Source organism: Dermochelys coriacea, chromosome 2 (genome assembly GCF_009764565.3).
Source record: "Dermochelys coriacea isolate rDerCor1 chromosome 2, rDerCor1.pri.v4, whole genome shotgun sequence".
In the NCBI taxonomy this organism is placed as follows: domain Eukaryota; kingdom Metazoa; phylum Chordata; order Testudines; family Dermochelyidae; genus Dermochelys; species Dermochelys coriacea.
The window spans coordinates 258,213,845-258,227,519 of NC_050069.1; the positions used below are offsets into that span (position 1 = coordinate 258,213,845).

General features: G+C 42.8%; 1 protein-coding gene across 5 annotated transcripts in view; it reads right to left on the minus strand.

The window, feature by feature from the left end:
- LOC119850826 (sodium channel protein type 5 subunit alpha-like) overlaps positions 1-13,675 on the minus strand; it is a 320,846-nt gene that overhangs the window by 253,675 nt on the left and 53,496 nt on the right. For all 5 annotated transcript variants that reach the window (XM_043509706.1, XM_043509704.1, XM_043509702.1 and 2 more), the window contains exons 2-3: positions 9,102-9,420; positions 2,093-2,211 (exon numbers count right to left, since the gene is read on the minus strand). In XM_043509706.1, coding sequence (XP_043365641.1) covers positions 2,093-2,211; positions 9,102-9,368 — 386 coding nt within the window. In that variant the 5' untranslated portion in view covers positions 9,369-9,420. The remainder of the gene's footprint in view (positions 1-2,092; positions 2,212-9,101; positions 9,421-13,675) is intronic.

Here is a 13,675-nt window from a genome sequence, read left to right on the forward strand (position 1 = left end):
TCATTTAGGAGTGGGGCCAGACTTGTCTCCCTTCAAGGTATGATCTAGCCTCTGTGCTATGAGATTGGAAGTGGAAGCAGGTCCTTCCTCACAAACACCACTCTTATAGAAGGAGGAAGAGAAGAAGATAGCTCCATCTCCTTGCAGATTAATCCTGATATGGGAAGAAAGGTCCCTGGAGTAAGCCCACCTCACCCCAAAGACAACCTCTTCCTCCAAATGGCATTTGAAATATATTCCCGTCTTTTGAGAATGTACATAAGCCTGATGTTCTCAAGAATATGGCCGCATCAAATAATGGATGAGAAGATTAAAAAATGCCTAAAACATATTAATAATGCAAATTACTTCAATTAACAAAGTGTTATCAAATCCTATGCATTTTTTCCTAGTAGAACATCTTTCTAAATAGCCAGATTGTCAAAGATAAATTGGACTAGCGAGGCGGTATAGGTCCCTATATACTGCCTGAGGGCTTAAGTGAGACCTATGTGGTGCACAGACTTTGTGCTGGCTCTCTGCACAAGGGCGAATTTCACTCAGAGATTAAATATCCCACTTATGTCTCAGAAAGCTTCAAACTATTGGACCCAGTGCTGTTGCTAATGATGTTTACGGAAAAACTCTCATGGACTTAAATGAGAAAAGGATCTGGGCCCATACTTTTAAAAATATTATACTATCCAGATCTTTAACTTTTAAAGTGTCAGATAAAATATTTTTGTAATATTTTGATTGTCATAAATGAATACTCAAGCATTACATTGTTATTTTTTTATAAGACATAATAGCGTATTTGTTCAGTTACATAGACAGATATTGGGCCAGGGCCTCAGATGGGAATAGACCCTTGACTTTAACTGAGATACATTAATTTACACCATCTGAAGATCTGGCCCATGATGTACATATTTAACAAGCCAGGTCTTGGACTATTGAGTGTAAATGTTTAATTTTTTAAATAATCATTTTCATAGATTCCAAGACCAGAAGGGAACATTGTGATCATCTAGTCTGACTTCCTGTATAACACAAGCCATAGAACTTGCCCCAAATAATTCCCAGAGCAGATCTTTTAGAAAAAACATCCAATATTAATTTAAAAATTGTCAGTGATGGAGAATCCAACATGACCCTTGGTAAATTGTTCAGCATTAACACTGCAGAGCAATTTTCTTTGTTTAACTTTAATTTAACTTGCAGATGTATGCTTATCTCCTTCCTCAGGGCCACAGCAACTCACCTCATTTAAGTTGCATTGTAATTCACATTCTAGTAATTCTGAATCACTGTGTGGGTGAGGTTCTAAATTCTGTATCCTGTCATCAGTGAAATGACTAGGAGGTTATGGGGAAGGACCTAAAGACCTTTTGGGTCTGAGTGCAGGCTCGTACCTTTTAAGGATTACTCTGCATTGGGACATGTAAAGGTGCAATCACACCATCCCCAGCAACAGCACCCAGCTTTCCTTCTGAAAGTGCATTGTGCCTTTCTTTCCATGATTTGCTGGCCAAGATAGGTTTGGGGAGGAGACAATGATCCTGCCTTCTCATCACCTACTGTGGGATGTCTAGTGCCAGCAGTAGTGTTAGCCCCACACAGTTTTGTATTCACTCAACCACAAGGGCAGCCCATGAGGATGGAACAGTGCTGAAGGAGATATGCATGCATCCCAGCAGAGAATTATCAGATGTGTGAAGTTTGCTTCTGACTGGGGAAGGGGACAGATGAAATTTATCCTGGTTAGCTTCCCCTGATGTATCACAGCAAATCTCCTGCACTGACTCCCAAAGGTGCCCTCTCTTACTAACTCTGGGCCAAACCTTGCTCAACTTCATTCACACAAGCAGTCTCATCTAAGTCAATGGGGCTGTTTGCATGAGTAAAACAAGTAGGGTGTAGCTCTGTATTTCCCATAAAAGCCATTTTACACATCTTATTTAGGAAAAATCTAACACATTTCTAGTTACGTCTGTAGTAAATGAAATCAAATATCCAGCTTTCAAACAGCTTGTTAAAACCAAATAATTTCATACCCACATCCGCTTGTATCAGATAACATCAGAAGGTGGGAAGTCACCTGAAAGGATATGAATGTACCAAAATTTTAATTGCTGCTCTTCTGACTGGATGGAAAGGACTAAGTATATACAAGGCAGGAGTGGCACTAAATCGAAAGATTGTCTTCCCTTTGTTCAGGACTATAAATGTCTGAAAAATATAATGGAAAATTAAATGAGAACATTTAGTGTTTGCATTTATACATCAGGGCCCTCTCACTCAGTTCCCAACTGCAGATTTCCTCCCATCTCAGTGCCCTTAATTCCCTTCCCAGATCCTTCCAGTTGCGAATTTCCATTCACCCAATGAACAGTTCCCCAAAAGACCTTTCCAAATGCAGAGTCTTTGCCCACCTCAGGAAAAATGCCCTAAACTTCCCTCTTCACCTCTCTCTGAGCTGAAAATTCCTTCCTATCCTACGCAGATTCCTCTGAAACCCTGTGTCACCCACGGTGGTGTTTGAGACACTGCATTTATTCTGAAGCGTGTGGTAACTGATGACCTTGTTATGGTGAGTTAGGATGCTCAGCACCTTGCAGGACCAGGCCATGAGAATCCCATCCTGTAGCATGGCCTGCTTTCAAGAGCCACATCAACCCAACAAACTCACAAACTCCAGGACAGTTCAGGGTGTTGTCTTAATGAAGACTGTCATGGTTCCTTCCCCACTCTGAACTCTGGGGTAAAGATGTGGGGACCCGCATGAAAGACCCCCAAGCTTATTTTTACCAGTTTAGGTTAAAAACTTTCCCAAGGCACAAATTCCGCCTTGTCCTTGAACAGTATGCTGCCACCACCAAGTGATTTAGACAAAGAACCAGGGAAAGGACAACTTGGAGTCCTGTTCCCCCAAAATATTCCCCCAAGCCCTACACCCCTTTCCTGGGGAACGCTTGAGAATAATATCCTCACCAATTGGTACAGGTGAATACAGACCCAAACCCTTGGATCTTAAGAACAATGAAAAATCAATCAGGTTCTTAAAAGAAAAATTTTAATTAAAGAAAAGGTAAAAGAATCACCTCTGTAAAATCAGGATGGAAAATACTTTACAGGGTCATCAGATTCAAAACACAGAGGATTCCCCTCTAGGCAAAACCTTAAAGTTACAAAAAACTGGGATAAACCTCCCTCTAGCAAAGGGAAAGTTGAAAACAAATGGTAATCTAACGCGCCTTGCCTTATTTACTTACTCTTTTTGTACTATCAGAGACTTGTACAGGATGGTTTATAGGAGAAGGAGTTTTTTTACCTGATGCTTCTCTGCTTTCCCCAGAGAACATACCAATAAAGCCTTCCCCCCGGCCCCAAGATTTGAAAGTATCTTCTTTCCTCATTGGTCCTTTTGGTCAGGTCCCAACCAGGTTATTTGAGCTTCCTAACCCCTTACAGGTAAGGAGGAATTCTAGGCTACCCTTAGCTGTATGGTTATGACAAAGACAAACTGATCTGTCTGAACTAGGATGGATATGCTCTTGCTTAATAATTATCTTCTTCCTCTTATCTCATCAGCTGGGGTCAGGTCATCATTAGCACTAAGGACCGCCTGCTTTCCATCTTCTTTGATACAGCCCATCCAGTGTCTCTGGATTAAGTTTAGAAGTGTGTGCAACAAGAGTGATGTCATGGTGGGAGTCTGCTATAGACCACCGGACCAGGGGGATGAGGTGGATGAGGCTTTCTTCCGGCAACTCACGGAAGCTACTAGATCGCATGCCCTGATTCTCATGGGTGACTTTAATTTTCCTGATATCTGCTGGGAGAGCAATACAGCGGTGCATAGACAATCCAGGAAGTTTTTGGAAAGCGTAGGGGACAATTTCCTGGTGCAAGTGCTAGGGGAGCCAACTAGGGGGAGCGCTTTTCTCGACCTGCTGCTCACAAACCGGGTAGAATTAGTGGGGGAAGCAAAAGTGGATGGGAATCTGGGAGGCAGTGACCATGAGTTGGTTGAGTTCAGGATCCTGACGCAGGGAAGAAAGGTAAGCAGCAGGATACGGACCCTGGACTTCAGGAAAGCAGACTTTGACTCCCTCAGGGAACAGATGGCCAGGATCCCCTGGGGGACTAACATGAAAGGGAAGGGAGTCCAGGAGAGCTGGCTGTATTTCAAGGAATCCCTGTTGAGGTTACAGGGACAAACCATCCCGATGAGTCGAAAGAATAGTAAATATGGCAGGCGACCAGCTTGGCTTAATGGTGAAATCCTAGCGGATCTTAAACATAAAAAAGAAGCTTACAAGAAGTGGAAGGTTGGACATATGACCAGGGAAGAGTATAAAAATATTGCTCGGGCATGTAGGAAAGATATCAGGAGGGCCAAATCGCACCTGGAGCTGCAGCTAGCAAGAGATGTCAAGAGTAACAAGAAGGGTTTCTTCAGGTATGTTGGCAACAAGAAGAAAGCCAAGGAAAGTGTGGGCCCCTTACTGAATGAGGGAGGCAAGCTAGTGACAGAGGATGTGGAAAAAGCTAATGTACTCAATGCTTTTTTTGCCTCTGTTTTCACTAACAAGGTCAGCTCCCAGACTGCTGTGCTGGGCAACACAAAATGGGGAAGAGATGGCCAGCCCTCTGTAGAGATAGAGGTGGTTAGGGACTATTTAGAAAAGCTGGACGTGCACAAGTCCATGGGGCCGGACGAATTGCATCCGAGAGTGCTGAGGGAATTGGCGGCTGTGATTGCAGAGCCCTTGGCCATTATCTTTGAAAACTCGTGGCGAACGGGGGAAGTCCCGGATGACTGGAAAAAGGCTAATGTAGTGCCCATCTTTAAAAAAGGGAAGAAGGAGGATCCTGGGAACTACAGGCCGGTCAGCCTCACCTCAGTCCCTGGAAAAATCATGGAGCAGGTCCTCAAAGAATCAATCCTGAAGCACTTAGAGGAGAGGAAAGTGATCAGGAACAGTCAGCATGGATTCACCAAGGGAAGGTCATGCCTGACTAATCTAATCGCCTTTTATGATGAGATTACTGGTTCTGTGGATGAAGGGAAAGCAGTGGATGTATTGTTTCTTGACTTTAGCAAAGCTTTTGACACGGTCTCCCACAGCATTCTTGTCAGCAAGTTAAGGAAGTATGGGCTGGATGAATGCACTATAAGGTGGGTAGAAAGCTGGCTAGATTGTCGGGCTCAACGGGTAGTGATCAATGGCTCCATGTCTAGTTGGCAGCCGGTGTCAAGTGGAGTGCCCCAGGGGTCGGTCCTGGGGCCCGTTTTGTTCAATATCTTCATAAATGATCTGGAGGATGGTGTGGATTGCACTCTCAGCAAATTTGCGGATGATACTAAACTGGGAGGAGTGGTAGATACGCTGGAGGGGAGGGATAGGATACAGAAGGACCTAGACAAATTGGAGGATTGGGCCAAAAGAAATCTAATGAGGTTCAATAAGGATAAGTGCAGGGTCCTGCACTTAGGATGGAAGAATCCAATGCACCGCTACAGACTAGGGACCGAATGGCTCGGCAGCAGTTCTGCGGAAAAGGACCTAGGGGTGACAGTGGACGAGAAGCTGGATATGAGTCAGCAGTGTGCCCTTGTTGCCAAGAAGGCCAATGGCATTTTGGCATGTATAAGTAGGGGCATAGCGAGCAGATCGAGGGACGTGATCGTTCCCCTCTATTCGACACTGGTGAGGCCTCATCTGGAGTACTGTGTCCAGTTTTGGGCCCCACACTACAGGAAGGATGTGGATAAATTGGAAAGAGTACAACGAAGGGCAACGAAAATGATTAGGGGTCTAGAGCACATGACTTATGAGGAGAGGCTGAGGGAGCTGGGATTGTTTAGTCTGCAGAAGAGAAGAATAAGGGGGGATTTGATAGCTGCTTTCAACTACCTGAAAGGGGGTTTCAAAGAGGATGGCTCTAGACTGTTCTCAATGGTAGCAGATGACAGAACGAGGAGTAATGGTCTCAAGTTGCAATGGGGGAGGTTTAGATTGGATATTAGGAAAAACTTTTTCACTAAGAGGGTGGTGAAACACTGGAATGCGTTACCTAGGGAGGTGGTAGAATCTCCTTCCTTAGAGGTTTTTAAGGTCAGGCTTGACAAAGCCCTGGCTGGGATGATTTAACTGGGACTTGGTCCTGCTTTGAGCAGGGGGTTGGACTAGATGACCTTCTGGGGTCCCTTCCAACCCTGATATTCTATGATTCTATGATTCATTGCTTCCTCAGCTTTCCTCTGAGTTTCTTTCCTATCACCCTCTCTTCCCATGCTATTTTCACCAGGTCTTCATTCATCCTCCACATGTGTCCAAATCCATAGAGTCGCATTTCTTGGATTTTGTCAGCTACATCACGACTTTGATTTCCATCTTAATACTTGCATTTAGAATTCTGTCTTTGTGAAACTCCTCTAATGGGCAAAGACATCTCATCTCAAACACCTCTAAGCATCAAAGTTGCCGTCTCTTTTGTCACCCATGCTTATGCACTATACAGCATTGTGGGGTGCACCACTGTTCTGTACAGTTGGGATTTTAGTCTCAGTGGCATACGCTTGTCATACTCAACCCCTGTGATGTTATTCTATGCTCTTCCAGCACTCCCCAATCTCAATTGTATCAAATTCAAACTCTTCCAGTGTTCTCCAATCTGAACTATATCTGATCTTCAAACTTGCCATCTTCCCATGCACAGAAGTACTTGAACTGGTCACTCTGGTTTAGTCTGACTCCATTAATCTCTATGTCTAGTTTCTTTATGGCATCTCCACTGCCCACATGACCTCAATCTTAGTCATGCTCATTTTCATCAGATGCCATTTTAGCTAGTCATACCACTGGTTTACTATTTCTTCTAGATCTTCCATTTGAGGATTTAGAGTAGCAGCCGTGTGAGTCTGTATTCGCAAAAAGAAAAGGAGTACTTGTGGCACCTTAGAGACTAACAAATTTATTAGAGCATAAGCTTTCGTGAGCTACAGCTCACTTCATTGGATCCAAGTACTCCTTTTCCATTTGAGGATGCACTAATTGGTATGTCATCTGCATACAGGAGCTGGTTCATGCATAATACCCTCCACTAATTCCTTGTTTCACTCCTGGCCAAATTCTCACATAGAATGAGTACCTTACTGCCAGCACTGTCTGACCCCATAGCCAACGAGGCTGGAACTAAAAGGTCCACCCCAAGCAAAAGTGATCCTCAGATGGCAGAAAATTAGTGCGGAACCTCTTACGCTGCTCTTCCTTCCTGCTGCCAGCATAGCAGGGGACTGAAAACAGCTAGGCAGCCAATAAATGCCCTAATTGTGCACAGAGAGACTGACCTACATGTGGAGGCAGCAAGATCAGGGCAGTTCAAATGTGAGCTTTAAGCAATTTTGGAACTTACCCATCAAGAATCTGGCTTTCAAGACTAAAATACTACAGCTGTGTCCTGTTGCTTCTGCCTGGGCACACTGTATTTAAATAGCCACAGATTATTATAGACTGATTCCCGACATCTCAAGTAAATAATCTACTTCTGTGTCTATTTAACTTTTGTTACTTTTTCTATTTAAGTTTGTACAACATATGAACAAAAATGCCAGTGATTACATCACGGAAACATATAGTAATTTCACGTACAGGTTTATGGGAGAAACATATAGTCTAGAGGAAAGGAGTACTTGTGGCACCTTAGAGACTAACAAATTTATTTGAGCATAAGCTTTCGTGAGCTACCGCTCACTTCATCGGATGCATTTGGTGGAAAATACAGTGGGGAGATTTATATATACACACAGAGAACATGAAACAATGGGTTTTATCATACACACTGTAAGGAGAGTGATCACTTAAGATGAGCCATCACCAGCAGCGGGGGGGGGGAGGGAAGGAGGAAAACCTTTCATGGTGACAAGCAAGGTAGGCTATTTCCAGCAGTTAACAAGAACATCTGAGGAACACCCCCCACTGTTCCTCAGATGTTCTTGTTAACTGCTGGAAATAGCGTACCTTGCTTGTCACCATGAAAGGTGTTCTTCCTCCCTCCCCCCCCCCGCTGCTGGTGATGGCTCATCTTAAGTGATCACTCTCCTTACAGTGTGTATGATAAAACCCATTGTTTCATGTTCTCTGTGTGTATATATAAATCTCCCCACTGTATTTTCCACCAAATGCATCCGGTGAAGTGAGCGGTAGCTCACGAAAGCTTATGCTCAAATAAATTTGTTAGTCTCTAAGGTGCCACAAGTACTCCTTTTCTTTTTGCGAACACAGACTAACACAGCTGCTACTCTGAAAATAGTCTAGAGGAATACATCAAAAAATTGAAAGTTCTCAGAATGTACGTGTGTGGGTGTTATTTTCTCATCCATGTTATAACATGTTTGAAGTACAGGAAAGCAAGTTACGCAGTCATGCAGTCAACAGACTTTTGAGGGAGCTGTTTGTACTGTAGTGGCTCTGGTCCAGCCCACACGATTCTCACCAGGTGATATTCACTCCAGGATGAAATTCACCCTGGTGCAGAGGGCCAGCACACTGCACCAGTTAAATCCCCCCATAAGTCCTATTTTGACACTTTAAATGAGACTGAAATGGTGCCTGGGCTTTTGCTGTCCCTCTGCAGAAAAATGAATTTCACTTTTCAAGAATGGTTTGCATATATACCTCTTATACTATGTAGGTGATATTCCCTCCTGTGCAGAAGGCCAGCAAAAGGCCCAAGGAACCACATAAACCCTTAACAAGAAGGGCTTAAGTTAGGCTTAATAATGCACAGGACCTTGGTCCTGGCATGAATTTCATGCAAAGAGAGGAGGGTACAGTAGATGGAACCCACAATTTCATTTAATTCATTTAATGTTCTCTTCTCACATAACAATATATATTCATACGCAAGGTTACTTGAGCTAAGCTTTTATTCCACTATGCCCTTCTGTTTAGTTCTTTGGAGGAAGTTCTGCCCTCATTAGCTCTCCAATCCCTAAACCAGAAGAAACCATTTTTACTGAGCAAGGAAAGACAAAACCAGAGTCCCCGCATAAAATATCTCCCATCTTAGAAAGCAAATGTAACACAACACATGTTTCTGAAGGCTCTAACCTTGTGGTCATTGTAGTAAGGGTCAAGATCCTCCAGTGGTTCCCCAATGAACTCTGGAGGAAGAGTCCCGTAGATATCAGGCAACTTTTTGCCAGCTTGTAAGTCAAACTGTGGCTGAGGCTTTTCTTCATCATCTGGCTGATCTCTGTACTCCTGCTTGGCATTCCTTGCAAGTTTCTCTGCAATTCGCTTCTCAATAGCAGCCAAGGATTCAGGCGTGAATCGGTGGAAGCTATTAGAACCTGGTGGTAACAAGAAGTCAGCCATCTTTTCATCCTGCTTCTTCTGTACTGGTCGTTACTCCAAGTAGGGGAAACAGCTAAAACAAAAGGGATCAAGGTAAGTGACTAGAGAATTGGCAAGCCAGCAAACAGAACAATGCATGAGTTAGCAACAATCAGGTAACCTTTTGCCCAATTGTATGGGGCCAATAAAACACTATAGAAAATAAAACTAATTGAAAAAATAATTCAAATGAGGAGTTGTCCGACTGATCAAATCTGAATAGATTTTATAGATTGAGGGTAGACTTTTGAAAAGCACCTAAATCCCACTTTCAAAAGTGCTTTATGTACTTAGCACTTAAGTCTCATTGAAAGTCATTGGGATTTAGAATCTTGAGTCACTTAGGGACATTTGAAAATCTCCAGCTTAAGCGTCTGTAATATTTTCTTACATCACTTATTTTCTTGCAGGGTCAGGAAGAGACATCTTCCACATTCATATCAGTGCCCTGAACAGCTACAAGTTTTCTCCTGCTTTACATCCCGCTACCCTAGAAAAGTTGAGGAACTAATGTTCAGTTAGGCATAAAGTTAGTCACCTAAATGCATATTTGGACAACTTAATAAAAGTGGCCTGATTTTCACATATGCTGAGCAATCAACACTTCCAATTCAGCACCTCTCAAAATCAGCCCACTATTATTTAGTTATCTAAATACAGATTGATTTAAAAGTCTAACTTTTGGCACTCAAGATTAAACATCTTGGCCTGAGTATGCTTCCTCATCAACATTCCCAACTCCTGCCAGAATGGAAAATAAGTGACTGGAAGTGGGAATTCTTGCATCTATATTAACTTACAGGAATAAAGTGCAAATGCAAAACCACACCAGAGGAATATTGGACTTACAAATCTTCCCTAAAGGACACACTGATAGCTGTTAAAATTAATATAAAAATACATTATTACTAAAAAATCTGGGGTGAATTCATTCCCATGTCAAGAGCCTGCACAATATCTATGCACTTTTTAAGTCCCATTGAAGCCCTATTTTGAAGTCTTCTGTGTGACTTAAATGGCACAGAGGCCTTGAGCTGGTCCCCTACACGAGGGTGGGCTGAGAAATGTTTTGCCAGCAAGAGTAATCTTCATTCTCTAAAATGTATCAATAAAACAAATATTACATGAGAAATGAAGAGGCTTTTTAACCCACAGCAGCAAGACCACACTTACTAAATTAAAATCTAACTCAGTGACAAACAAAATCAACTCAGGTTTTGAGGTGTGGTACACTATTGCTTTGGCCTGCTTATGCAGGACACATGTTTTGTTTAGCTACTATTATTTTTCTCTGCTTTCAAATATTATTTGTTTACTTGTACTGGATACGTCCTGATAGTTTGCTTCTATTAAGCTCTGTGATGACAGCATTTTTTGTTAACAAACAAACCTTTAACTGGATCCTGTATGACAAAGAGCATATTTATTGACTCAATTTATTTGAAGAAAGTAGTCTTTGAAATAGCTATTGTTTTTCCTGTTCTGACTTTGTTTCAAGATGAATCCATTAGATTGTCATTGATCATGACATATCATAGGGGAATGACTTGCATTATCCTGTATATCATACTTCACATTGCTGCCGATCTGAACAGCTAGGGTTCAGATGAATTAGTATACTGACTTGAGTTCAGATAATCTGAACACTCTTCTTCAGTTATATCTTCCCTTAAATTCCCCAACTTGTTCCCCTCCTTCTATCCCCATTGTTATGAAAAAACAGGAAATTACAAAAGCCTTTCAGCAAACAAAAATGAGTTTTCTTACACTCTCATTGTTCTCTGACTCAATACCACAACTTCAAACAAATGGCATTTTCAGTCCCATAAATAACACCAGCAGACATGGGCCAGCTAATCCTCTTGTTGTCCTTATAATGTGAAACATGTCTTAAGTGACCACTGAAGGGAATGACAAAAAATGGTTGGATAACAGTGGTGGTCTCCTAATACAGGTGGAGCACTATAGCCAGTACATTTGGGGAATATTTCGGGGTGGTTTATAAGGACAGGAGTTTGCTGGAATAGGGTGATTCTGTAAACATGTTTTTGTGTACCAGTATCCAAATGGATCTCAAGCATCTATGCACAACAGAGAGAAGAGCAATCATTCCCTGAACTAACTATATCAGAAGTAGGCATCTCGGAGCCCATCAGGTGAGGGAACTGCAGTGCTGTTACTGAGACAAAAAATAATCAAACAAACCAACCAACCAAGGGGTACAGTATAGAATGTTCTTTTCTTTGGCTTGGTTTATCACCAGAGTAGATGAAAAGATTCTGAGAAGCAATGCAGAGAACCATGAAACATGACACAATACAATCAGGCAGCAAATTCTGACCATCCATTTCCTGCCCAGCATTTTCATGGGGCAATTTCAGCATTTAGTTTAAGTGGGCTGGATTCTCTTGACTTGCACATGCACAGATGTGCAAAGTGAATGTAGAATGCCACTAAATCAGCATTCCCCACTCATGTACACAGGTAATAGCTTTTACATTCAGGTTGCACAGACAAAAATTACTACACAAGAAGCTTAATTCTTCTTTGATGAAGATAGGAGCAACTATGTTGAAATTACACTAGCACAAGATTGGTGTGAGGGGAGAATCAAGCCCTTGGTGCAATGCATTGGAGAATCAGTCCCAGTGGCCCAGTTCTAAGATGAAACCAAACTTGTGCTCAGAGGAGAAGGGAAATGATTATATACTACCCCTATGATCCCCAGAGCTGTAAAGGAGCTCTTTTGTTCAGCCCATGCACACTTTCAAGACATGCAAAGATGAGGCAAGGTTTCCTGCTGACCCTGCATCAGCTCTTATACACCTTGACTGCATTTTGCAGACAGAGCTGAGCTAGCTGCATATGTATGTGTAGTGCAACCTTCCTTAGCTGTACACTTTACAAATGTAGCATGAGTGTGTGGAACGTTTACTGTGTAAGCGTATTGTGCAACTTTCAATGGGTCATAAGGTGGTCATGTAACGCCGACAGACCCTGGTCATCAGCAGGCAGGATTGAACCTGGGACCTCTGGAGCTTAGTGCATGAGCCTCTACTGCATGAGCTAAAAGCCAACTGGCTGTTAGCTAAGGCTGTAGAGCAAACTCATTAATCTCTCTCTCTCTAAGTGATCTTAGTGCCACTAGATGGGACAGAACACCACACCCAGGCTGTGTGTGGGTTACATACTTCGCCTAACTGAGGAAGCATGTCTCGAACTTCAGAGACTTCCCAGTTGAAATCTTGCACAAGCCCTCACTTGTAATGCCAACAGATCCCAGTGGTTGGCTGGCAGGATTGAACTTGGGGCCTCTGGATCTTAGGGTATGAGCCTCTACTGCATAAGCTAAAAGCCAACTGGCTGTTAGCTAAGGCTGTAGAGCAAACTCATTAATCTCTCTCTCTCTAAGTGGTCTCAGTGCCACTAGATGGGACAGAACACCATACGCAGGAGGTGTGTGGGTTACAGTGACATCAAAATTAATTTTCACCAGAACACTCTATGACACTTTTCCTTAATGAGGGCTATTTTCGTACCTTACTGACATCTGCAACTCCTAGTGAGTAAGGGAATGGGAAAGGGAATTCTACGTTCTCTTTATGCTCAAAAATGGCTGAACCATTTTTGCTCAAACTTTCTTTAAAAAAAACAACAAAAAACCTTCAAACATAGAATCATAGAATATCAGGGTTGGAAGGGACCCCAGAAGGTCATCTAGTCCAACCCCCTGCTCAAAGCAGGACCAAGTCCCAGTTAAATCATCCTAGCCAGGGCTTTGTCAAGCCTGACCTTAAAAACCTCTAAGGAAGGAGATTCTACCACCTCTCTAGGTAACGCATTCCAGTGTTTCACCACCCTCTTAGTGAAAAAGTTTTTCCTAATATCCAATCTAAACCTCCCCCATTGCAACTTGAGACCATTACTCCTCGTTCTGTCATCTTCTACCATTGAGAACAGTCTAGAGCCATCCTCTTTGAAACCCCCTTTCAGGTAGTTGAAAGCAGCTATCAAATCCCCCCTCATTCTTCTCTTCTGCAGACTAAACAATCCCAGCTCCCTCAGCCTCTCCTCATAAGTCATGTGCTCTAGACCCCTAATCATTTTTGTTGCCCTTCGTTGTACTCTTTCCAATTTATCCACATCCTTCTTGTAGTGTGGGGCCCAAAACTGGACACAGTACTCCAGATGAGGCCTCACCAGTGTCGAATAGAGGGGAACGATCACGTCCCTCGATCTGCTCGCTATGCCCCTACTTATACATGCCAAAATGCCATTGGCCTTCTTGG